Raw genomic sequence first — 26118 nt, 5'->3', positions numbered from 1 at the left:
CGGTTTGGAATCTGCAGTTGTTTTGTCAAGTGCAATGCAGCTGGTCATCAGGTGTTGGCCATCGCGGATGCTGGTAGGATTCAAAACATTGAAACGAAGCTCCCCTTGCCTTGCATTGAATGTATAAATATAGAACAAGATGCCTAGCATGTTTCGTCTTTGCAAGGTAGCGATGGAAGCTTAAGTTAGCGACCTCCCCCCAAATCCCCTAATTCGCGAGCTCTCAGCTACCTGCCTCAACTCTAGGCAGTAGTGATTGCAAAGAGTACCGCGCTGTAACCGTGACGAGTGCGGCACATCCTCGGTACCTGAGGCGACAACCCAGAAGAGGCCATTTACGCTTCCACGCCCGCCGGCTCTCCCATTGTTTTTGGCCCCTCCGCCACCATCGAACCGTCGTGCTATCCGGCCAATCCACTGCTAGACAGACAGACGCCGCCAGGTACTGCTACCTGCAAATACTTGCGACTGCCTGCGCTCTAGTTGCCCAGCGGCCGGAGCTCATTGGGGGCGCCTGGTCATCTTCGTCATTGCCTGGTTATGCTGCGCTGACGTCGACACACTCACAGCCCGTGATCCACCGCGTTTCACAGCCCTCTGGTGCATTTCATCCTCTGCAAAACCTCAAATCTCAAACGCCCAGCATATCCTGCCACCGGCTGCGAGACAGACACTCTCGAAGCTCACCACGGTGTTGCAAACGGGCTGAAACACCCGCTTGGGCACAGCAATTACGCGACGTCTATCCCCCTCACCCATTCCTCCCCACGTTTTAGCCACTCACCGGCTGACCAAGGGACAGACGGCTCTCTAGACTGCCCCACACATACGACGACAACCTCCTCCTAGCAGAGTACAAAGCTTCTGGTCTGGCCAGGCCACGGCAGCCTGCCTCCTACAAGATTGCTTCCGCTGCAGACACCGCCGTAATGGCCGCCCTGTTCCGCGTCAAAGCGCTTTACGAATACTCGTCGCCGCACGAGGACGACCTCAACTTCCCCGCCGGGCAGATCATTGCTGTGACGGACGATGACGACGCCGACTGGTACGGCGGCGAGTACGTCGACGAGGCCGGCGCCAAGAAAGCGGGCATCTTCCCTCGCAACTTTGTCGAGAAGTTTGAGCCCGTCGCGCCCCCGCGGCCCGTGAGGAAGCAAAAGCAAGAGCCAGAGGCCGCCCCTGCTCCCCCTCCCCCGGAGGCTTCTGCCCCCGAGGACACAGCTGGACGATCGACACCTCCGCCAGCGATCCCGGGAGGCGTGGCCTCATTGCCCTCCCCGAAAAGAGTCGCAGAGCCCGCCAAGCACACGCAGCCCGCCGAGGCTCCTGCTCCTCCTGTCCCTGCGCCCGCCCCTGTCGCGGCTCATGCTCCCCCGCCAGTGGCATCTCCTCCCGCGCCAGCTCCGGCACCGCTGCCGACTTCGCCAAAGCGTACTGAATCTCCCGTCTCGGCAGCTTCGAGTGCTCCGAAGCCCAAACCCGCGCCTCCGCCGGTATCCGAGAAGCCCAGCTCATTTAAAGACCGCATTGCAGCGTTTAACAAATCAGCCGCACCCCCAATTGCGCCCTTTAAACCTAGCGGCCTCGGCAGCGGTGGCGCATCGGGATTTATAAAGAAGCCTTTCGTGGCACCGCCTCCCAGTCGAAATGCATATGTTGCCCCTGTCCGTGATACTCCTACGGCCAAGGTCTACCGCCGAGATGAAGATCCTGAGATCAGAGAGCGGGTGGCCGAGACTCAGGGACAAGCTGAGAGGGCGGGGTTGGTTCCTGCTGAGACCCAGAAAGAAGGTGATGAAGAGGATCAACCGAAGCCTACTAGCTTAAAAGAGCGTATTGCACTTCTCCAGAAACAACAGATGGAGCAAGCGCAGCGCCATGCTGATGCGTTGGCCAAGAAAGAGAAGCCAAAGAAGCCGCCGCCACCAAAGAAGCGCCTTGATTCACAGGCTTCTGTCCTGGAAACTGAGGAAGCGCCTGCGGCGCCCGAGCGAAGAGACACCGATGAGCTCCCTGTTAGGACCTCAATGGATGGTGCGCCTTCTGAAAATGCTCCTTTAGCGCTGCGACCCCAGCCTGAATTAAATGTTACTGAGAGACCTGTCTCCAGGGACACTGCTAATGAAGTCAAAGATGACGCTGCAGAAGCAGATGTTGACGATCGTGCTTCACATCGGCTGTCCAAGATTACAACCTCATCAACTACTGCTGGCGCCGCTCCCACCTATGAGTTGGAACAGCTGGTAGCGGAGCCTCAAGAAACGGTAGAAGAAGAGGCTGAGCAGGAGGAGCAGGAGCAAGAGCAGGAGGAAGAGGAAGAAGATGTCGATCCTGAGGTCAAGCGCAAAGAGGAACTCCGAGCACGAATGGCCAAGATGAGCGGTGGCATGGGTTTCCATGGCATGTTTGGCCCGCCGTTAGGAGGTGGCCTGCCGCCAAGGGGACCTAAGCCGCCTGCCAGGTCTGCCACTACTCGTGAAGAGGATGTCACTCCGCCTCCACATGCTCCTCCTGTTCCAACTATGATAGCAATTCCAGGCATGATGGGTCTTCCAGTTAAGCCCGCCGAAGAGCCAGCTCCGGCTGAAGAACCAGAGGCTGAACAAGCACAGAAATCTGATGAAGAGGGAGACACCACTCCCCCTGCGGCCGCCCCCGAGCATGCCGAAGAAGGTGAGTCCATCAGCATTGAACTCATAAAAAATCTTCTTGTTTTCGGTCCACTAATACTCTTCTATAGCCCTCCCGGAACATAGGGCACCACCGCCCGTGCCCCACGAAGAGTTCTCGGCACCCCCTGTTCCTCTAGCCGGTATGTATATATGTAGTCGTTTCCCAAGTAATGTATACGAGCTGACACTGCGAAGCCCGACCAGCGCCCCCTCCCGTTCCTGCAGCAGGTAAATACGAAAATGAAACTTGACAAACTCATTAGCTGTTTACAAGCTGACCCATACATTGAATACAGCGCGCTCACCTCCACCCCTACCCTCAGTTCCCCCACCTGTCAAGTCTGCTACAGAGGGATCAGAATCTGATGATGAGCTGTCAAGCGGTGCACGTGAGAACCATGAGCCAGCTCCCCCAGTGATGAGACCCCCCCCTCAGCCCCCTCACCCAATTGATACATCGTCGCCTCAATCGCCTCGCCTGCCTTCACGCGATGCATTCTCGCCAACGTCACCGACGAGCAAACGTGCCAGCAGACCGCCGCCTCCTGTTCCCGGAGCTGCCCCTGTACCGCCTCCGGCGCAATCTCGCCCACCTCCTCCGCCGCCTCCAGCTGCCCCAAGTCGACGATCTACTGTAGATATGGGAGTCACCTCGCCTACTAGGCCTCCGCAGGCTGGAGAAGACATTGGAGAGAGTACGGAGTATGAAGGAGATTATGATACCGATATTGCATCGCTCGTGCCTCATAAGGATGCTCTATCAGCACATGATCGAGACTCCAGTGTGGACGAGAATAGCCTTCAGTCGCCGTTCAACGACGCACCCCCGAATGCTCCTCCGCCTCCGCCTGCTCCGTTCGCTTCAACCCCGAGAGCGGCACCGCCCCCGGTGCCCCAATCCCCACCGCTTGCGCGAAGGTCAACAGAAATGTCTCGCTCTATTCCGTCATTGCCGCCCCCGGCCCCTCCGCCCAAGATCGAAAACCACGATGCCTTGTTCATCCAAAACCCTCGTAGATCAGAAGAAGTTGCGGAATCGCCAGTTTTAGATGAGCCCACGCCTCTTGCCTTTGACGACTCCAGAGCTATTTCACCACCTGACCGAAGAGTTCCCCCTCCGGTTGGCGCGCGCCCCAGGGCATCAGTAGAGATGTCCAGACCCAGCCTTAGCGCCCCCAGGAGGTCAATTGACCACCACCGGCCTTCTATGGATTCTGGTTTCATTGCAGGAGATATCGACTTGGCTGTGCAGAGTGGTTGGTGGAAACAATCGAATCAAGTTCCCCCCGTCCTCCAAGGCAGGAAGGATATCTACTTCGAATGTGACGAGTCGACTACAACAAACCAAGGCGAACAGACGCTGATTACACGCGAAACTTTCATCTTATTCCAAGATTACTCGCAGACTATACTCACAGCTCGCTATGACCCTTATGACCCTTCAACTGTGCAATTGGAGCAGCGACATGAAGGGCCACCCAAGACTATGCGACAGGATCAGATGGAGGAGGCTTACGACACCTTTGGACGAAAGATTTCCGCGGCTGCTCTCGCCAAGAAGGACCAAGTTGTCGGAGATGGCAGTGCGCCGAGCTTCGTCTTAGAAATGATCCGTCCCTTGGAGGACGCCTTATGGCCTATTAGCACTAGATCGTATGGTGCCCTTGTCTATTCCAACATGGCCAATGCTTCTACCCAGCAGCATGATGCTATTCGCCCTGGAGACATTATCACCATCCGAAATGCTAAATTCCAGGGCAAACATGGGCCTATGCATGCCAAGTATTCCGCCGAAGTTGGCAAGCCAGACCATGTTGGCGTTGTGGCAGAGTGGGATGGCACCAAGAAGAAGGTACGAGCTTGGGAGCAAGGTAGAGAAGGCAAGAAGGTGAAGCAGGAAAGCTACAAGCTTGATGATTTGAGGAGCGGCGAGGTCAGAATCTGGCGTGTAGTTTCTCGAGGCTGGGTTGGCTGGCAGAAGAAGGCGCTCGCTTAGTGGTACTAGAGCCTCCCCTGATATGTCAGCTGCGTTGGGGTTTTTCCGGAGCTTTAAATGAATGGGAAAGGAATAAATAAAGTAAAGAGAGAAAAAGATGGGACGAAAGCATCGGTGATGCCGAATTTTAATCTCATATCACACCGGTTCCATTCGGACTGAGTGTGTTGTGTAAGAAGAGCGCAAATGCATGTTGGCCTTTTTTTTTTCTCCTTTCTTTTTTTCATAATGCCAAATATGTGCTGCATATGCTCTTTTTTGTACGTTTATGCATCTGTTCATATAATTTTCCGCTTTTAGATGTTTTGGCTTTTGTGTTGTTGCTTGCGTGAGGCCTGAAATGCTGTGCTTGGTGAATTTGAGGCGACGCATTTTTTAAATGGATGGGTGGATATTGATCACTTATACGTGGATGAGAGGTGAGATTACCTAGATAAAGTGCATCTGGATATGTTTGAGCGCAGATGACCAGCTTTTTGGGCTCAGCTAGCATGGAATTGTTGCACATTTATTAGATACTATTACAAAACCATCGTCTCTATTAAAATGATCTGATGTAGCTTCCCTGAGATGGTGCAAATTTAAAGTTACTTTTGGCTATTATGGTTATGCGGTGTAACTGAAATGTGTCATGTTGCAGAGTGTTACAAAGTAATAAACTCGCTTTAGCGAGATAAGATTATTTCCAACGTAAGAATCAGGAGCTTTTTTGTTGGCCTTTTTCCTTTTTCCTTTTAGCAAGGGCGAGGGGTTAGTGTGATGGTTGTCTCGGATGATCGAATACGTACGAGGCTTGTGAATGTCTCGGCCTTTAGAAGCTAGAAAGCCGACTTTTTTTCGAGGTGGTTAGACATCCCCGAACAGCTATTGCTGGGACTGGGGTACTTGGGTACCCTATGTGTTACTGGAAATTAATGCTTCGACGTAGTATCAACCCAGTGGCTTTTTTATGTCTTAGAAGGAGTGCTTATCAATGGCAGTGGTGGTCCAGCTATGCGGTGTAGGTGTGTTACATGTACAGCAATGGATTGCTTGATGTGAGACAGGTTTGACTGAGTAATATTTTTAAGACTGCCATTTGATTTCTTGTTATTTGGTCTTTATTACAGAGTTGTATTCGTATCTAATGATGAGCGAGTGTGTCTGAGCCATTGGATGAGAGCGTTTTCGGAAAGAATATGCGATTAGGCACTGAGCTTTACGTGGACTTAGACGACTTGTATAGCTCCAGGCAGATGAGTGTACATGAATGAAGAAACGTAGTCCCTTACAGTGGACACGTTCCCTCATCCCCACCCTCCCCTCGGCCGCATGGGGAAGACTAACCGGGTCAGCAGCCGATGGGATTGGCCCGGCTTATGAAAGGAAACAGGAAGCGTAGTTCAGTGCAGGGGGGGTGCATCTGCCGCTCTCCCTTGCTAGGTACACGTAGCTATCCGTGGTACAAGGCAGCTTTACTCAGTCGTCACTGCAAGATTGACTAAGCTTGAGGTCGAAAAAATCCCTGGAGATGGATGCTGGATCAATGCAGGAGGAGTGCGTGATTGGGGTTGGCTAAATGCAGTGTTGAGAGACAGGGCCGTGTGACCTGGAAGAGAAACAGGATCTACTTCGTAATCTGTCTTGAGATGCTCTACGGCTTTTTCTTCGATTACTTTCCTCTCTCTCTTCTTATTTTTCCTTTCTTTGTTTCTTTAATAGAACCTTCATCTCTCCAGTTTGTTTGATTTTTTCGCTCATCTTTATCGAATTTCCTCACCAACATCTCAAAAATGGGTGCCAATTCATCGAAGCCCGCCAAGGCTGCAACAGACCTCGTCCCTAATCAACTGAAAGATCTTCCAATTGCCCTTACAGCCGAAGATTGCAAAGGCAAGACGTACATCGTGACTGGTGCCAATGGAGGCCTTGGCTATGAAGCCGTCAAGCATCTCGTCCGCTTTGAGGCTGCGAAAGTGATTATTGGCGTGCGCAATGCGGAATCTGGCAAAGCGGCAAAGTCGAAAATTGAGACGGAACTTGACCGCAAAGATGTAATCGAAGTGTGGGACATTGACTTGGCCTCGTACGACTCTGTCAAGGCTTTCGCCAAGAAGGTTGAAGGCCTGGAGCGGGTTGATGCGCTCGTTTTGAACGCTGGCGCCTTGATCTCGGCGTGGGATTTGAAGGAGGGCAACGAATCCAACGTCACTGTCAACTTCATGTCCAACTTTCTGTTGGCTGTGTCGGTCCTCCCGCATCTCCGGGATATTGCGAAGAAGAATGAGATCAAACCGCACTTGGTTGTCGTCGGCTCCGTGGCCGGACTTTTCTCCCTCGAACAGGTCAAGAAGTTTCCCGAGACGGGTATCTTGGATGACTTGAATGACCAGGCGAAATGGAAGCGCCACATGGCCGATCGCTACGCCCTGTCGAAGTTCTTGGAGCACATTGCCGCGCGAGAGCTGGCGGCTCTTGTTCCAGTCTCTGAAGGCGGCGTCATTATAAACGTCGTTGATCCTGGCTTGTGCAAGACTGGGCTTCAAAGAAACGTGCCCTTCTTTGATGGACTCAAGACGGTGTTTGCTAAAGCGACGATAGGACGGACACCCGAGATGGGTAGTCGGACGCTGCTTCACGGTATCGCGGCTACGGAGGAGAGCCATGGGAAATATTTGACTGCTTGTGAGATTCGAGAGTAAGTGATGCTCTATTCTTTTTTACGTATCTCTTATATGTGATTTATGAGTTTATATCATTGGCTAACGCTATTTGCTGCTTTTGCTTTTTAGGGATCATATTCCAGAATGGATGACGGACGAGTCGGGCGAGGTGCTGCAGAAACAGATTTGGACGGAGCTGGCTGAGAGATTGAACAAGATTCAACCTGGCGTGGTGAATGCTGCGATCTCGAACTAGAGTTCCTTAAATCGTATTGATGAAGTTCTCTGGTACGACGTCTGTCCTTATAATGATGTCGTTAGGTGCTTTGATACAAAGCGTTACTTCTAACAACGAGGCGTTTTGTGATATGAAGCGTGACGGGGTTGATACAATATTTATGTGCGCCGCAAATGTTATCTACGAATACTAAATCATAGCTGAAGTTTCTTACTGAGTGTTGAAAAAGCTGACTGGCTAGATCTTGCCAGATTTGCGTGAATGATGAGCAGGGGGATCCCCAGATCGACGTAAGATGCGCGCTGGTCTTATTAAGCCAGAGTTTTGAAGGTTGCATCTATGCATCCATGCATATGCGCGTTATGTAGTAAGTGCACATAGCCGCATGCGTTGTAGCTGTACCGATGGACATTGTCCGACAATTGTATTCGAGGCACAAAATCGAAGCATCTATCAAAACTTTGTCCATGACTGCGCCGCGTCCACGCGGCTTGGGCGCTGTTGAGGACTATCATTGCGTGTGTGTTTGGCTACTCCATATACGTGCTCCGTATTGTATAAGCGGCGGTGAAGTTACTGTACGAGCTTGATAAAGCATCCAAGTAGATCTATCTGCCTCATTCGAGAAGCTAAGAAAATGCTTTCGTGATAAGACTTGATTTCCAATGGTCTAGAAGAGTACGTATTCTGAACGACGTTAATATTGCATAGTAAAGCGATCCGTCCTTCTATAGAAGTTTAGATATCATGTTAGCTATTTGGTAGCTCAAGCTCGTATTGCTTGCGTCTCCGCTGTAGAGCGCACCAAAACCGTTGGTGGATCAGTAATCTGCTTACTGCGTTTACAATGGGTCGGTTTGGTAGCCGCGTCAACTCTTTGATACACTTGTTTGCGCAACCGAGTCATTCGGCATTTAACCAAGCAATCTGATGTCTACTAAAGGAATGCGTATATTAGTAGTAGAACTGGGTACCTAAGTATTTATAGAACATTCAAGTTACCTTGGTTTACATGCTACTAAGACGTTTAACTTGTAAGCTTAGTGTCTTTATGTGGCGACTTGGGACTGACTTGCATAACAGAATAGGTTCATAAGAAGAGCTGTTGACCTTCAATCACAGTTGATATCGAGAATTCTACGCTTTGAATACATGCAAATTAGACTTGTGAGAGAATAAGAGGCGCTTGTTGATGTGCTGTATTTTCCAATCTCTTCAATGTCACCAAGGCGAGCATTGATATGATATGTGATTAATATCTAGACGGCTGCTCTAGAAGGGAAATATCTTATGCTTGCTGGATACGTATCTATACCTGATGCCTTACCTAAGAAAAGGCGATCTCGACTGGAACCTTAAAAGTTTTAAAAATACTCAGATGTGCGTCATCTATAAGCATACGTACATCACCACACCACGCCTCCACTTTGCTCCGCATGCTATCGTGATCTCACTCAACAACTCAGAAAAGTAGCTAGGAAAAAGCAAAAACTGTGTGGAATCGCAGGTACAAGCGTTTTGACAGCTCCTCTGGGTGGGACCCTGGCCACGCAAAGGCTGAGGCTGTGCAAGCCTGGCTGCACATTTCTAATAGCGCTGCTGCAGCTGTGCCTGTAGTGGTGTGTGGCTGAGCACAGGGGAGGGAGAGCCCTGTCTTTTCTCTAAAGCATCACGAAGTGAAATGTGATACTACTGTACCTTTTCTTTAATTCGCTGATAGGATGGCATCAAGAATTGCTTTGTACAAGCATGCTTGGTAAAAGCTGCAGATGGGATTTTGGGTTAACATAATTGACTTTGACATGTTTTCGCTGCCTGGAGAATTGACTTTTTAATTGTTGAGGCCCTCTTGATGTATTCAATTCACCGTGGACGCTACCGTCTGAAGCTCCCATATCAGCACTGTATAATATGATGCCACAGGACCCAACCGGGCAACGATGGTGCGAATTAGACTCCGCCAGAGACGCTAAAAATACAGTGCCGGGGGACGGCTATGCAGACACCCGCCCCAAGCTGCCTCTTTCAACCAGCAGCTGCTGCAAGCGCCCGCCCCCACAGAGAGCTGAGGCTGGATTTCTGAATTGGCAGTCCGTGATCAGGCTGCCTCGAGCCAGAAAACAAAAGCATCCATCCCCTTTGAGCGATCCCTGCTGCTGGATTCTTCCCTTTGTTCTCTTTCTGGTCCTAACATTCTGACACATTCTGACAGCGTCTCTCTTCAAGCTTACTCTCATGCTCATGTCTAGCTGCAGCTTGCTCCATTGAGCTGTGCTGGTCGTGCCTTTAGCGCATTCCTTGGCTGAGACACGCCTACAGTAGCAAAACCGCCGGATGCCAGCGCCACAGGCCTAGCAGTTAATATGCCCTCGTTCACTCCCAATGAGCGCCAGCGCAGAATCGTTCAATTATCGCAGCAATGGGGCGTAGTTCTGCCTCCAGTTCCTCCGCCGTTGTCGCGGCCGATGCAGCCGCCCTCGTTTCGGACAGCCGCAGACGATGAAGTCGCCGAGGGTCTCGTCCAGCGACAAGCCGCCGACTCAGCCAAGACGCGCCCCAAGAGCGGCCTCAGCCGAGCATTCTCCTCAAGCAATCTGAAAAAGGGTAAGGGCTGGGATGCAAAGGACGTCCTCGATGTCTTGGCGCAGTGGATTGCCAACTCTGGCTCCCCGGGCGTGGCCGAGGCTCTGATTTTGAAGCTGACTTCTGTCGGCGTTGACTTGACGGGCTCACAGCAGCAGAAGAGTGGCATTCTGAGCAGGAGGAAGAGTCTGGATAGCTTCGATGGTCGGACCCAGCTGCTGCGGTCTGCGGTGGAGAGGAATTTGATGGACATGGTGAGGGTTTTGCTTCCCCATGCCGATTCTCTCGCCCTCGATGCGGCGCTCCCTGTCGCCATTCGCAATGGCAATGCGCAGATTGTTGAGAATCTTCTGAGATATGGCGCCAATGCGTCGCGACTGACCGACGCACAAACTGCCTTTCGCTCAGCGTGCTCAATTCCAGGCTTGTCTGGTATAGTTAGTCTTGTGCTTCAGTCAGAGGGTCGGCCTCCCGCGGCTCTGGTATCAGACGCCATGATCGACGCTGCGAGGGCTGGCAATTTACAAAGCGTCCTCTATCTTAGCCGCTCGATAGCAGATGGTAATCATAAGCAAGCTGAGGCGTTGAGGCATGCTGTTGACATGGGACGCAAGGATATTGCAGTGGCCATCATCATGGGAAATCAGCCACCACAGCGACCAGGAGTAGATGCTGCTTTCCAAGCGGCCTTTGAACATCCATCAATGAATCCGGACACAAAATTAGAATTTACGGAACTCTTACTTTGTGCTGGGGCCGGAGGAGATTTCTTATCTCAAGCTCTCGAACTGTCCTGTGAAACCCAGTTTTACGACATGGCTAACATGCTGGCCATGTATGGCGCCTCTATTGAGACCAATGATGCTTCAATGCTCAAGGGTGCTATTGCTCGTGGGCAGCTGGATCTGGTAAATTCACTTTTGCAAGATAGAACAACCCTGAGTCCTCCCGCTGCATCGAGCTGCGTCTCGGCGATCCCAAAACAAGCTGCAGCTGAAGTTCGCTATACGCTGCTTTGCCTTTTGCTTAAAAAGGGCGCCAATGGCGATGTGCTTAACCAAGCTCTTATCGATGCGGTTGAGGCTGGCGACGTAAACTCGGCTGAGCTGCTTCTAAATCCTTATTTCACCACGGCACAAACCAATGGTGCCAAGCCAATGAATGGCGGACGCCACGCCGTAGCATCTGTCGATTATCAAAATGGACGAGCGGTTTGTGCTGCTATTATTCAGTCAAACGTTGAGCTGGCGCGCAAACTTTTGGCCGCGCGAGCTTCGGCCAACACGTTGGCAACCGCCTTTCCACTTACAATGAGGTTGTCTGGTGCAGATCGATACCATATGGCTGAGATTTTTCTCAAAAGATCATTGCCAGCAGCAAGCTTACATGCTGCTCTTCAAGATGCCATCGGTGAAGATAGATCGAAGAGAGATGGGGCACTTATTAACCTACTCCTGCAACACGAGGCTGACGTAAATTTCAACAAGGGCGCTGGGCTATCCTCTCTCATTGCACAAAAAGACGTTAATCTTCTAGTCCCATTATTGAAAAAGGCATCCCCACAGACGGCAGCAGCAAGAACACACGACGTTATGCGAGTCGACGATCATAGAGCGAGGTTTGACATGATGGGGTTGTTGTTTCAAGCGGGCGCTGCTTCTGGTGTAGTTGAAATTGCAACTGCACTGCTAGAAACCTTGAATGAGAAGCCCGTTGATATGTCGCTTCTGCAACTGCTGCTTCAACAAGGCAATGCGGATGTCAACGCTCTGGATGGCGCCATCGTGACCAAAGCCACGCAGAATCCTGATCCCAAAGTTCTGGAATTTGTGATTAATCTGGGAAAACCTGCAGGCAAAACGATTGCCAAAGCACTACAGTGCCTTGCTTCAATACCGCCATCTGAGGGGAAAACTGTCAAGCTACGAGTTCTGCTGCCAAAGTCTGAAGGAAAAGAAGAATTAAATGGCATTCTCGCTCAGGAGGTGCAATTCCTTGCACGAGATATGGGCCGACAGCAAGCGCCTCTCACAACTCTTGAGATACTGTTAGAGTCGGGTGCTGATCCCAATGCGTATAAAGCTGCCTCTCTGTGCCATGCGATAATGGGAGGCAAAATACAAATCGTTGATCTACTGTTTGGGCCTCGGTGTCGCTTAAACCAAGATTCCCTGGGCTATGCGCTGCCTCACGCGTTGAGGCTGCAAGATGCGATGAACAGGTTGACATTGGCGAAAAGATTGGTTGAGGCTGGAGTCTCCCCACAGGAAGTCAACCGAGCACTGATACATGCAATCAAGACATATCCCTCAGATTTTGGCCTGATACGAACCTTGGCAAGCAAAGCCGATACTGCAGACGGCGAAGCCTTGTCTCTTGCGATATCAAAGGAATCCGTAGATGTGACAGATATCTTGCTCGCAGCTGCCAATCACTCAATGGACAACCGAAGCTTGGCTTTGACTCGCGCAATGGATATCAAAAACCGTCCCAACAGGAATACCTTATGCCAGCGTCTTCTGGCGTATGAGATATCACCCACCGCGGCTTCAAATGCCCTACTAGTTGCTGCTCGTGAAGGTGATGTCAAGCTTGGCGATATTCTCATGTCTCACGGTGCGAGTATGTCGCAGAATAACGGCCAGGCGGTTGTAGAAGCATGCCGTGGGGGATCTGTAGAGGTGCTAAAAGTACTCTTGGGAACAAACATGACTGTGAATAATACGACTCTGGAAGAAGGATTCCAAGCAGCTACTGAAGTTGGAGACTTGAATAAGCGAGCAATGATATTCGAGCAGATTCTCAGCAAAGGCTTCAGAGGGGAGCTTGTTGACGCGCAGCTAGAATCAGCAGCAAGATATGGAGAAGATGGACAGGCCATGTTAAGGGTGCTGCTAGTTGCTGGAGCGGATCCGAATTATGCCAACGGTGAGGCTGTTGTAGCGGCAACAAGAAGTGCTTTTATCAAGAACCTGGAACTCCTTTTGGGGCTCTGGGGTGAAGGTGATAGCCAGGTAATACAGCGCTCTCCCCCCTTTCTATGTTTGGTGTTTGACTTGAGCTAAATGTATGACCTTTGTAGAAGAAAGCATCTCCGCCAACACTTATCCGGGCGCTCAAGGCGTGCTGGAGTCTTAACCGCGATACTCGATATCTCATAATTGCCGATCTTATGAAGGCAGGCCTTCCTGTTGCGGAGGACCTGAATATTACATTGAATGATGCAGTCAACGAAGAAGACTCTGAGGAGAGACTGGTGAAGCTCTTGTTAGACTACGGTGCTTCTCCTCTGGCCAACGGATGCAAGACCTTGGTCGATGCTGCGGAAAAGGCGCTCTCATCGTCTTTAGCTCTGCTATTAAGCATTGATATTCCTCAGCATGACATTGATATGGCTTTCAGTAATTCCTTCAAAGCTGAGAAATTCAACACTTGGTTTACCCAATCTGGATTAGAGACGGCAAATATGCTTCTTGATAAGGGGGCGACGGGCGATGCTTTAAGTGAAGCGCTCGTTCAAGTCATGAAGAGCTCTGACAATCCAGAACTTACCGATCAGTTCTTCAACGTCCTCACTGCTCATGATCCAGATGTCAACTATCAGCAAGGAGAGCCGCTGCGATTGGCTGCATCTCAAGCAAATATTGACTGGACTCATAGACTTCTCACTTGCCACCCATCCACAGAAACCCTCACATTTGCTTTTCACTGTATATTTGATACTGAACTTACGCAGGACGTTGTTTTGGACTTTTTCCAAATGTTTGCAGATTATCATGGAGATGTCCGTGTCGATGTGATGGCTAACCGTGCTGGCCAAATGCCGGTGCTGGGGAGAGCTATTTCGCAGTATCCTCGCTCTTCAACCATTTTGACGACATTGCTAGATGCAGGATACTATTATGACCAATCTATGCTACATAAACTTCATCCAGAAATTGAAGAGGAAGAAGAGATGACACTTCTTACATGGGCTATTGCTCAGCCACAGAAGAAAGTCAGTACTTCTCTGATTCAGATTTTGATAGAGCGAGGAGGTAAGTGAATGACAACCCCGTCTCTTTATAGTAGGTGAAATGTGCTGACATTCACTGCAGCCAAAGTCAACGTTGGAACCAAGATCTCGGGGACAACGCCCATTATGCTGGCTGTGCGAGAGCGTCGCCCAGACATTGTAAAGATGCTTCTACTGGAGGGGGCTGATGTTGATGCCATGGATTTTCTTGGAAGAACTCCTATGGCAATGGTTACACACCTAAGTGGTGAAGTTGCTATTCAAATGATGTCTAGTCTCCTTGCCGCAGAGCCATCAAAGGATGACGGTTCGCTGCATAATGCCGCTAGAGACCTCAATCTCCCAGCAGTCAAAGTTCTTATGGAAGCAGGTCACGATCCTGATTTTCCCAGCCCGCTTCACAATGGCCGCAGTGCCCTTGGAGAAGTTTGTTTGCATGGATCTGATGCTGGCGAAATGACACCAGAGCGAGAACGAAAGATGCAGAAAGTTATGACTTTTCTGGTGGATGCTGGGTCCGATTTATCCATCAAATTGGGCGACAAATCTATCTTGTACCTTTGCTTTGACTCGACGGACCCGGTCGCAACGACTCGAGCATTACTAAAGAGCGGCATGTGGAAACACATCAACAAGCCTTCCAACCAGTATGCGGATGAAACATTTGTATATTCACCGACAATGTATGTAACCAAGCTTATGCCATCACTCGACGCCCATGATCAGCTTCTTTCTGTTCTTCGCGCCAGTCGCGCAACAGATGTATACTACGCCAAGGAAGGTGCACAACCTGAAGGGGCTGTCGGACTGCCAGAAGATATCGAAGTACGAGAGCGGGTCCGAAAAGCTCGCTCAGAGCGACTCGCAGAAGAATCACAAGACTTTGCCATGGCAATGGCTAGGAAGCGAGAAATCGCCTCTGTGGAACAGCAGATACAGAGTCAGAAAGCAGAGATGGAAGACGCGCGCCGTAGGAGGCTGCAGTCTGAGGATCTCTCTTCGATTCGAGCCAAGGCCCAGCTCGAAGAGAGCCTCGCAAATGATGCCTTCAAGCGCCGCCTCACTGAACAACGAGCCGTAACTGAAGCCACGCTCGCAAGCTCACGAGCCCTCGCTGCGTCTGCTCTCGAGGCCGAAGAAGCGAGACAGCGCAAGGCGCTCGAGTGGGAGAACAAGCTCAACTCGGAGCGGGCGGGCAATGCGCGCGCTCTTATCGAGATGCGCATTGGCGAGAGGGAGGAGCTGGAGCGCATTGACGTGTCATCCGAGCAACGCATCCAGAGAAGGCTGGAGGCGCAGAGGAGACTGGTTGAGAGTCAGGAGAAGTTGGCGAGGAGATTGGCGGATGCGCCGACGGCGCCGGGAGATCCTAGGAGACAGATTGGGTATGTGACGGAGCTGAATTAAAACTTTGAATAGGGGGAATAGCTTTTTGCATTCGTTGGGCGTAGGTGTTTTTTTTTTTTTTTTTTTTTTTGAACTTCTCTTATTCTTGGGGAGCGAGCGTATTTGGATTGTAGTTATGACTTCATGAAGTCCTTATTTTGATATTCGATATACCTATTATTGCTTGTTGGATCAATTTCATGGTTGTTTATTAGTGACTTTATCACATTCTTGGCTTCAGTTGCAGATACTTCATATTCTATTTTTGTTTGTAAACACTCTTCAATAGTGGTAGTCGACGTGAACTTTGACTATCAAATACTATACAGATTATTGCTTTCATTTACCCTCGACACTATTGCTTCGGGTGGCTGGAGTATAGGCACATCTACACAGCTTTTAGGAATGATGGTTATTATAACAAAAATTGACATATAATAGTCGTAATCTAAGGAAGTTGATATATAATTAGTCCCTACTCTATCTCATTAACATGCCTAATAAATCATTCGCTCAATCGAAGGCATAAAAGTACATTCAGCAAGACCACTTTAGTTCTTCCTGGTCATCTTGATAGAATCTGCCCCCGTCTCAACGACTCTGAAAGCATCCGCGTTGGCATCACCATCTCCTCTGGCTGCCTTCTCAAAGGCCTCTTCGCTCCTATCACAGATTGTCTCTAAATCCTGATCACTTAGAATTCCATCTCCGCCGGACGCTTCATAGACTTGGCCATCCTTCAAAAGCAAAGCTCGTAATGTTTCAGGATCCAAGTCTTCCTCTTTCTCGTTGAGTTTTTGACCCATTGTCTTGAAACCGCCTTTGCGGATAACGAGTTTCTCCAATCGTCGCTTGGCGTCTGCAGAGAGCAGCAGAGATTCTTCAACAGTTCCCTTCGTGGCTAGACGGTAAACGATGACTGGTCGTGTTTGACCGATACGATGGGCTCGATCCTGGGCCTGCAAATCCTGCTGGGGGTTGAAATCGCTGTCAAAGAGAATGACAGTGTCTGCAGATGCGAGGTTGATGCCCTGACCACCTGCTCGGGTTGATAGCAAGAAAATCTTGTATTCTGGGTCGGTATTAAACAATCGGATGCTCTCGCGTCTATCAGCTTGAGCAATGCTGCCATCGATACGGCAGACTTTCCAGCCTCGCAACTCTGCGCAATAATCTTCCAAAATGTCAAGCTGAGTGGTAAATTGAGAGAAAATAAGCACCTTGTGACCATTTTCGAAGAGGTGCTTCAGTAGTCTGTCAAGAAGAAGCATTTTCCCTGATGCTGTGACGATAGTCTCATCAACAGGAACGTCTGTCGCCACAGCCCATGGGTTATAAAAATTGTGCGGGCTATTACAAACAAGTCGCATCTGGGCCAAAGGATTTCCCAGTTTCTTCCGAGAGATTTGCTTCTCTATACGCTTGTTAGCATCTATGGGATCAAATACAGTAGATAACGTAGGGAGAAAACATACTGGCCATTTCCAAACTTTGGGCTAGTTCCAAGTCTTCAGCAGACATAGACTCTGTAGAGTCATCATCATCTTCCTTGTTCATTTCATCGGCAAGCTTGGCTTCAAATTCATCATCCGACATCTTCTCTTCATCGGAGTCGGCTTCCTTATATGTCTTGTTAACTTGTCGACGGCTGCGTACGCTCAGCGGCGTCGATTGTCGACTGGACTTTGCGCTTTTAGTTTCTGACTTGATAGAAGTTGGGGGGCTCTTCCGCTTCTGCGACGGGGTTGTAACTGGGTCAGGCTTGGCGTTCTTAGCAGGCCGTCCTGGTCCTCGTTTGCCCATCATGAGACTGAATGCATTGGGTGCTGGCGATGCTGGCGATGCTGGCCGATCTTGGATTTTCTTTCTAGGACTCTCCCGAACGGGTAGCGAAATTTGCTTGCCATCACTGCCACTCTTTCTAGTCGTAGACCTTGTTCTTGATGAAGCTCGAGTCGATGTTCGAGTAGATGCCCGAGAAGTAGTCTTGCTCTTGATCATTTCTACTGCTTTATCTTCCAAATATGACCTAGTATCGATGTTTTTGTTGGACAGTACATTGTATAAATCCGTCTGCTCTTTGGTCATGGGGGCAAATAGGACGTATTCTCTTTTCTTGGGAAGATAGGCGGCGACATCTTGTTTGATACGTCGGAGTAGCAGCGGCTGCAGAATGAGATGGATTTTCTTGACCAAATCTTGCTTCATTTGGTCTTCAATAAACTGTTGGGTTCCTTGTTCATCTTCTAATTCCGAAAAATCGAACCACGATTCGAAAGCTTCCCAGTTCGTGAAGATATTAGGTAGCAAAAAGTGTAGCAATGACCACAGTTCCTTGAGATTGTTTTGCAAGGGTGTACCAGTAATAAGGAGTCGAGTAGCGGATGAAAACTGGCGGAGATGCTGAAATAATTTGGCATCTGAATTCTTCATACGATGACCTTCATCCTGTTCAGAATGTATTAGTCGCTAATCTTCGGATTGAAGGAGAATGAGAAGCGCTTACAATTATGATAAACTCCCAATTGATGCGTGACAAGTTGTGATGGTCATTTATCACCATTTCGTACGACGTGCACACGACAGGGAACTTTGCAGTAGGTCGGCCAGACTTGAGATGGTTCATGATCTTCTTCTGAAAGATGTCTTCTCTCTGGGCTTTGTTTCCGTGGTACATGACGATTGGTATTGATGGCACCCACTTGTGAAATTCGTCGATCCAATTTGATAGCGTGCTGAGAGGCGCCACAATAAGGTGAGGGCCGAGGTACTGTTCCTGCTCGCGCAAAAGAGCAATCAACGAGATTGTTTGAATCGTTTTTCCTGCACAGGGTTAGAAAGAGCACATAGATTAGAAAGAGATGTTTCACTGACCAAGACCCATTTCATCAGCCAAGATGCCACTCATGCCTTGTGAGCAAATCTCGTACATCCAGGTGAGTCCCTCCAGCTGGTACTCTCTCATGGTACCACCAACCATGCACTTGGGCTGTTTTGCCATCTGCAAGTTATGCTCGCCAAGCTTCTTACCGTCCAGACTACTCCCAACGCGACCGAGTACTTGAGTCTTGTTGGTGAGAATGTCGCTAAAGGCTGCACTCTTTTGTAATAGCTCGTCTAGTTCGCGCGCCTTGGCCTCTCGCTCAGATTTTGTCTCGGCCTTCTTCTTTTTTCGCTGCTTGACTAGAGCAGCACGGCGCTTCTCTTCCATTGCATTGTTGGAAGACCGTGCTCTTGCTTCTTCCTTGATGATGTCTTCATCGACGAGTCCGACATCATTTTGGTCGTCGAAGGGATCTGCAGGCGGAGAGCTCGGGGCGGTGGTGGGCGCCCTTGAGTTTGACATGATGGAATCGACCTCTGAAGCTGATGTATTCGCCATGGCGAGCAATGATAATATAGAAAGACACTTTGGAAAACTGAATGACAAAAAAAAGGGATTATCTCAAACAGAAAAGATCATCGAGTGTGTGAATGTCAAATATTCTCCGACGCAGCCGAGTAGCCAAGAATTCACGGAATGCCAGAAAGCGTCATACAAGAGAAGAGCGCGTCAACGAAAAAAAAATCCAAAGAGGGAAAAAAAGATCCAGATTTGCGCTTATGCAGGAACAAATCGAAATCGTGATCCAAAAGTGAGCTGTGCCAAAATGTATTGGATGAAAAAAAGGTGACCAATCGCAACGCAATCCAAACTTGATTCACCGAATCTTCAGATTCCCAAAAGATGGCGATTCGTGAAGAGTGCATCGGCGTACCGTGACGTAGAGAAAACGCGAAATGGTAGCGGGATCACGTGCCTCTGCGCGTTAAGTGCCGCCTCTTGCTCTGTAATTCTCTTCGCAATTTTTCGCGTCAAGCTCAGCTCCAGGCTCCAATTGAGGCTGGTGAAGCGCCACAGCCAAAGAGCAAAGGGAGCATGCGCCACAAGAGAATCGAAACGAAACTCTGCCCCTCCATCCCACCATCATCGACCCCGCTATAGAAGGGGAAAAAAATCATATAGAACGAATCCTGCGCAAGGCGTAAGCATTCGGTGGATTGTTTTCGGGGATATTCAAGGATGACATTGAATGATTGGGCTCTGATTGGGCATTTGTCAGATTTTATCTATGTAGGTAGTTAAAAGAAGGTAGTAGTTGTCGTAGAATATCCATGCCGTTGCTTGCATGTTGTCTGCAGCAAGTAAGAATTAAGCGCTAGTCACGGGCATAATTTTCCACAGGGTAGATGGTGACTCAAAATTGTTCGACAGAAGTCAACTCTACTCAACTCCACTCATACTACACAAACATATAAAACGAGACAGAGAAGCCCGCACAACCGCAAGGCTTCGTCCCACCCAGAATAGCAAAGCTGTTTCTGCGTCGAGCCCTCCGCTCATTTCAGAGCACCCCGTTCCAGAGCATCTCAACTTCTCGCTTCAGCTCCCACCTCTCCATCGCCGCAAGAATGTCCGCCCTCAGCTCCCAGCAGTACACTCCCACCGAGGAGGCCGAGATCCAGCAGTGGCTCACCACCTCTGAGCGCCTCAAGTCCTCCGACAACAAGTCCGAGATCCTCGAGACCCTCAATGGCCACCTGTCCAGCCGCACGACCCTCCTCGGCAGCAAGCCCAGCAAGGCTGATGTCGCCATCTACGAGACCCTCGCTCCCCTCGTCGCCAAGTGGACTCCCGAGGAGCGCACCGGCGAGAAGGGCTTCCCCAACATTGTCCGCCACGTTGATTTCGTCCAGAACGCTGCCGTCTTCGGCCTGGAGCTGAAGGACGAGCAGAAGGTCCAGGTTAACCAGGATGAGGTCTTGTATGTCAAGCCCCCTGTTGACGCCAAGGCCGAGAAGGAGCGCCTCAAGAAGGAGAAGGCTGCTGCTGCTGCCGCCGCTGGTGGCGAGGCCACTCTTGCCGACCGCACCAAGGAAAAGGCCAAGGAGGTCAAGGAGAAGGCCAAGGAGGTCGTTGGTGAGGCCAAGGCCGCTGTGGCTGGTGCTGCTGGAGGCGACAAGCCCAAGAAGGAGAAGAAGGAGAAGGCTCCCAAGCCCCAGAAGGCCCCTGCTGCCGCGGCTCCTCTGTCCCCCAGCCTGATCGACCTTCGTGTTGGCCACATCCTCAAGGCCATCAACCACCCCGATGCCGACTCCCTCTTCGTTTCCACCATTGCCATGGGTGACCCCGCCGGCGACGACACCACCGAGTACGAGGGCCAGATCTGCCGAACCGTCTGCTCCGGCCTCAACGGTCTTATCCCTCTCGAGGAGATGCAGGGCCGCAAGGTCGTCGTCGTGGCCAACCTCAAGCCCGTCAAGATGCGAGGCATCAAGTCGTGCGCCATGGTCCTCGCCGCGTCGCCCAAGCTCAAGGAGGGTGAGGTTGACGACCACAAGGGCCCCGTTGAGCTGGTCACTCCTCCCGAGGGTTCCAAGGCTGGTGAGCGAGTCTACTTTGAGGGATGGAAGGGCGAGCCTGAGGGTGTTCTGAACCCCAAGAAGAAGATTTGGGAGCTGTTCCAGCCTGGATTCACTACTACTGACAGCCTTGAGGTTGCCTTTGACGCCAGCGTCGTTGAGCAGCTGGGCAAGACTGAGGTTGGTAAGCTGGTTACTGAGAGTGGTGGTATCTGCACAGTCAAGACTTTGACTGGTGCTGTTGTTAGGTAAATAGACTTATTTAGACAAGTTAACACGATAAACAAAACATAAATTACTGTACATGATTCGAATCCATTGTAGAGAGTGATAGTAATTTGTTAATTTGTTTGTTTTATTTCTATTTTATTTTATTGTTTCATTCATGACTTAGCCATGTCGATGAGATGTTTTATGTAGATTGCATCCACGCAGCCACTCTCGTGATGCACCCATCTGTTCACCCATCATGAATCCTATCATACATATCTTGTATACAATGTCGCTTAGAAATGCCCGCCATTTTTTCTTCAAAACAAACTCCAGTGCTCAAGCACTTAAATGAACTCCGTGTAGATGCACAAAATGTCAACGCCACTCCCTCCCTTGCCCTTTTCTCTGCTCTTCATCCTTTTTATTTCCAAACACCCATATTTCATTATACATTGTTGCAAAGCAAAAATAGTAGAGATGCCTAATAAGACATGCGCCTTTTATGAGAAGAAATACTTGCTTTCTCTCAAACGCTTAACATCAAAGTCACCCTTCTCGGGAACATTCGGGATAGTCAGCGGTAGCCAGACGGGAAGAGGCAGCTTCTTCTGCTTGCGAGCAGGAGCCTTCGGTTTCGCTATATGGGCCTCAAAAAACGATGTTTTCATGTCATCCATGAGTCTCTTAGTAAGCTCCAAGACTTCAGACGAGGGTTCGGATTGAGCCTCCATGTCCTCTTCAGCGACACTGTTGGCCTCGTCTTCCGATATGGCACCCAAGCCAATATCTTTAGCATCCTCTTGGATATCAATGTCCACCTCAGCGGCCATCATATCTTCATATATCGAAGCAGGGGTAACGATTTGCTTCGCAGCTTCAAGATCCCAGGGATTCCCAGAAAGTTTCAGCTGATTACGCTTATGTTCGAGGAGAAGCTCTTCCTTGGGAGAAAGATTGCTCTTCTTACGCAGCTCTTTGATCTTCTTAGCAACCGGGGTATCAGGGTCAATCTTTGCAAGGTAGATTGATCCTTGGTGGCGAGCTTCGAACTCAGCACCCAGGCGGCCTACTACATCCTCTTCGTGGATTCGGATGAAAGCCTCGCGCAAGACCTCGTTCATAACGTCGAGATCTCCAGCATGTGTCCAGAATGAATCGTGTACCGCAGCAAAGTCGAGTCCGCGAGAATCACACTCCAGTGCTGACAGTAACATGTGACTGGCATCCAACGAGTGGATAAAGTTAGGGGGGAAGCCCTGAAGCTGCTTCCGCCTATTGACGGGATCCGTTTGGTCGCTCAGGGGGTAAATGACAGCCTGAAGACAGGTCTTGATTTCTCGTGCGGTAGTCTTTCGGTAAGGTTGGACGACAGGCATTTTGAGGGGCGTTGTCCAAACGACTGAGGATCGGAACTGCTGAACGAGGTCATCGAATTCGACCTTTTTCCCAGAAGTTGACTTTGCCTTGGATTTACCGGGGCGAGAGGTGCTTCCTTCTCCCTCGCCGTACGAATCCACGATTTGCTGTAACTGGGCTGGAGTCAAGGCGCGGCACACACGCCCACCAATCTCTCCAAGCCAGTATTGAATGTCGTGAGCACCTCGGAACATTGTCGCAAGAGCTTGAAAGACCTGTTTGGCAATATAGGTCGACAACAGCAAATTAGGAATGCCGCACTCTTTTCCTAGGTTGGGGTATAAAGCGTCAATCTGCTTGCAGATTTGCTTCTTTGCTCCTGAAAATGTAACGCCGTATACGTTTGTCATCACAGTCTGCTTGACAACCTTGCGAGTAATTTTTCCATCAAGGGCTTTGGCAAATGGATTCTCTAACTCCAAATCTTTGGCGATCGCTTCCTTGACCAGAGTGGCCACTGCTGAATAGACGTCGGCAGGCCTCTCTCCAGGCTCCAAGTTAACTTGCTTCGCTCCCCACGTGTCACCACCGAGAGCTGCATAGTGCTGAAGTCCGTTGCAGGTACCATCCTGATGAACTGGAAGATTCGAGATAAACTTTGTTGGGTCGGGGAGTTCGAGTGCAGCTTTCAGTTCGAAGCACGCAGAAAGACATTGCCACGGGTCTTCTCCCTTGAGCCACCATCGGCTGCCCTTCAGAGGATTGGTCGCTGAGTCGACAATGTTAGCTATGTTGTCGTTTGCGAAGGCCTCGCGCTCGTCGAAGCTAGCCTTGTCCAGGCCATAAACGTTAGCGAGATGAATCTTCAGCCACCGCAGGCCTCTTGTGCCCAGTTCTTTGCCCTTGGCGAATTTGAGAATGGCTCGCGCATGATCGGCACCCATGTGATTTAGGTACGTCGGCATTGGATATGCTCGTCCTCGGTAGTCGACATTGTGTGGGAAATATATCGTCTGGTTGCGGAATGCTCGTGCAATCTCCAACTGCAAATTCATAAAACAGCGCTGAGAATGTAAACCGGATCGCTCGTTTTCAATCGCTTTAACGGCTCTAATCCAGGTCTTTCGTACCATTGGATCCGCTGAAGAATCCGGTTCTGTGGGAACGTCGAAGTGCGGATGCAGAGGTGGTATGTTGGCAATTTCCTCGCCACTGTTCCAGGCCTCCATCATAACATTCAGAGTATCCTTATTAATAACCCATGCTGTTTTACCTAGCACGTCTAGGCCCTTGAACACCTGTTCCATATCTCCGCGCTTGATAGCTGCGGTGCTATACAGCTTTTGCTCGACATCGCCTGGTTTAACTCGAACAAAGCTGGTCTTGCTATCCAAAAATCCACCTTCAGTGAAGGAAGCCCAAGGTTTTGGCTCTACTACCATAGGTAGATGTTTAGCAATGAAGTCGCCCACTGGTTCCCGCTTTAGCTGTTCAATCAAGTGGTTGTTGAAAAATAAAGCTCCAACTTTTTTGCCTTTTCGAAGTAGCGTCTGATGGCTGAAAGCAGGTTGGTATTGGCTAATCAGTTCTTTGGATGTTGAGCCCTCTGCAACAACATTGATCTTGGCTGACTCTATCAGCATTTGTAGTAAAATCGAGCCGACTTGGGCCTTGATTTGCAGAGACCAAGGGTTCTTGCTATTTTCCTCAAGGGTACGTTCCTGTTCCGCGGCATCAAGTAAGGGCGTCTTGGCGTCTTCGTTGGCTTCAGCATTTCCTTTGGATTTCTCTCCAACAAATCGGAGTTTACGCTGTCGTCGAGCTTTTCTCTCAGCCAATTCTTTCTGATACATCTCGGTATCTTCCTGAACAGCTTTCGCAATGTGAGTAATCAACCGACTTATGGGAATACCCTTCTCAACACCTAGAACAGTTCCGATATTGATGACGGAAAGAATTGTTACGGCTGCCAGACGCGCTGGATCGCCCTGTTGGATGAACGGACCGTAAATGCATCGTGTCAGATCCCAGTCTGATTTTGACTTCTTTGACTCAGATTGTTCAATCAACCTCAATTCTTGATGGATGCGGGTTTCCATGACGCTCATCCACGACGCCATGTTCTGTGACATGGAGCCTTCTTTGGTAGATGGCGCCAAGACTGTGCTGACGCCCCGCTTCTGTAGAGTCTTGTTATCAAGTCGCCATTTCTCAATAGCTGAGCTAATTGAATCTCTTTCCAGCTGAAGTTGAATATCCATTCGGTCAGAATGAGGAAGCTTCGAAATATCAACGTCTTGCAGTCCTAATAAGAGTCCCAGGCCTTTCTTCAAAGTATTGAGTCCCTCGCCTCGTTGTGGTGTTGGAATTAGCTCTGGAGCTGCTGCCAACCCTGTTGATTGGCTAAATTCGGTAGCAAGGGCAGGCGAAGTTTCCGCCTCTTCAGAGTTCTCTGGCATAAGAGTCATGTCTTCCAAGCCTCCTTCATCTGCAGCAAAGTTGTAAGTCGGGCAGATTTCAGTGATAACTGCAAGATCCTGGTCGCTTAAAATTTCGTCCATGCTAAGAACTCGCAGTCCAGCTTCGTCTGGTGCCATTCCCATATAACGTTTCACTAGGCGATCCAATCTGGCGCCTCGTTCGGAGAGTAGGGATGCCTTAAGCATGCAGGCAATCGTTTCGGCCGTGTGTGGCAGATTTTTGCTTCTTATCTGAAGCTCGTACCATTTGTGGAGCTGCTCAGCTTGACTTCGGTCGGGATTTGTGCGCATCTGACTGAGGGATGCTCTCAGATACCTGTTGTTAAGGATGATTCGCTCTTCGTCTGATATTGTCCCCAGGGAGCTGAGGCGCTTCAATACTAGAGCGGCCCTTTCTAGTTTCCCTACTTTGATGCATGCGTCAAACACCATGAACATATCTTCTGGCTCTCCCGGGATGCCGTATGTGTTCATCTTGGACGCAGCCTTTGGGGGGCCAGGCTCAGGAATTGTCAGAGGAGAGGATGTATCGAAGGGGCGAAGCTCGAATGGGGACGGCGGCGCCTGGAAAGGTGGTATTGATGGGCTTGGGAGGTGATTATATGGCATTCCTTCCAGCTTGAAGTCATCAACAGCTGTGGCGAGGGTTCGCTCATGAGAGCCGAAGCCAAGATCTAGCCCCCGACGCCATGGTCGCAAGTGCTTTGACACATCTCCTCGTGGGCTGAGAGTTGATATGCAGGCTTGGAGAGATGGGAGCCTTGAGGAGGTTCGAACAGATCTCAAAACAGTGGCATGATATATCGAGGCACTGCGGCCCGCGTGCCTCGGCAGCATTTTGAAATGCAGGGATATCAATCGCACCGCCAGTCAAGACGGTCGAGATATGCACAAGCAAAAGAACAATTGGAGCAGAAACAAGAAACCCCCAACATAAAAGAAAGCAGAGAGAAATTGGGCTGGCTAGGAACAAAATGTTCCTCCAGTATCGAGTTTGCACGATAAGAAGTTTCATAGTGCGACCCCACCGGAAGCTGGCCAAAAAGATTTTCTCTCTCGACCTTGTCCGCCGCACATGATTGGCTGAATTGGCAGATTTGTCACGTGGAGACGGCGCTTTTGAGTGACAGCCCC

General features: G+C 50.0%; 6 protein-coding genes across 6 annotated transcripts; 4 read left to right on the top strand and 2 right to left on the bottom strand.

Moving 5' to 3' along the window:
• Positions 1-929: 929 nt before the first annotated feature.
• Positions 930-4668, top strand: GGI43DRAFT_383113 (SH3 domain-containing protein; the record flags this gene model as incomplete). The annotated part of the gene is made up of 4 exons (XM_083203334.1): positions 930-2673; positions 2741-2812; positions 2868-2900; positions 2969-4668. The coding sequence occupies 4 exons, from the start codon at positions 930-932 to the stop codon at positions 4666-4668; spliced, it is 3549 nt and encodes a 1182-aa protein (XP_083061184.1).
• A 1380-nt stretch (positions 4669-6048) lies between these two features.
• On the top strand, positions 6049-7875 carry GGI43DRAFT_403167 (uncharacterized protein). Its single transcript, XM_083205767.1, has 2 exons — positions 6049-7345; positions 7440-7875. The coding sequence occupies exons 1-2, from the start codon at positions 6441-6443 to the stop codon at positions 7564-7566; spliced, it is 1032 nt and encodes a 343-aa protein (XP_083061183.1). The 5' UTR covers positions 6049-6440; the 3' UTR covers positions 7567-7875.
• A 1954-nt stretch (positions 7876-9829) lies between these two features.
• Positions 9830-15922, top strand: GGI43DRAFT_357864 (uncharacterized protein). The gene is made up of 3 exons (XM_083202345.1): positions 9830-13145; positions 13214-14168; positions 14229-15922. Exons 1-3 carry the CDS (start codon positions 9912-9914, stop codon positions 15551-15553), a joined length of 5514 nt encoding a protein of 1837 aa, XP_083061182.1. The 5' UTR covers positions 9830-9911; the 3' UTR covers positions 15554-15922.
• A 1-nt stretch (position 15923) lies between these two features.
• Positions 15924-19449, bottom strand: GGI43DRAFT_357856 (SNF2 family N-terminal domain-containing protein). Its single transcript, XM_083202344.1, has 4 exons — positions 18407-19449; positions 18039-18355; positions 17008-17980; positions 15924-16946 (listed from the first exon to the last, which is right to left on the bottom strand). Exons 1-4 carry the CDS (start codon positions 18912-18914, stop codon positions 16084-16086), a joined length of 2661 nt encoding a protein of 886 aa, XP_083061181.1. The 5' UTR covers positions 18915-19449; the 3' UTR covers positions 15924-16083.
• On the top strand, positions 19450-21317 carry GGI43DRAFT_357855 (glutathione S-transferase C-terminal domain-containing protein). The gene has a single exon (XM_083202343.1). The coding sequence runs from the start codon at positions 19985-19987 to the stop codon at positions 21185-21187; it is 1203 nt and encodes a 400-aa protein (XP_083061180.1). The 5' UTR covers positions 19450-19984; the 3' UTR covers positions 21188-21317.
• GGI43DRAFT_403162 (DNA-directed RNA polymerase) lies at positions 21273-25982 on the bottom strand. Its single transcript, XM_083205766.1, has one exon. The coding sequence runs from the start codon at positions 25819-25821 to the stop codon at positions 21649-21651; it is 4173 nt and encodes a 1390-aa protein (XP_083061179.1). The 5' UTR covers positions 25822-25982; the 3' UTR covers positions 21273-21648.
• Between the last annotated feature and the right edge of the window lie 136 nt (positions 25983-26118).

The sequence above is a fragment of the Trichoderma evansii genome (genome assembly GCF_050947405.1).
Source record: "Trichoderma evansii strain SZMC 28006 chromosome Unknown GGI43scaffold_8, whole genome shotgun sequence".
NCBI classification, from domain to species: domain Eukaryota; kingdom Fungi; phylum Ascomycota; class Sordariomycetes; order Hypocreales; family Hypocreaceae; genus Trichoderma; species Trichoderma evansii.
The sequence above is the reverse complement of the archived record's forward strand: the minus strand, read 5'-3'. Positions and strand labels throughout refer to the sequence as shown.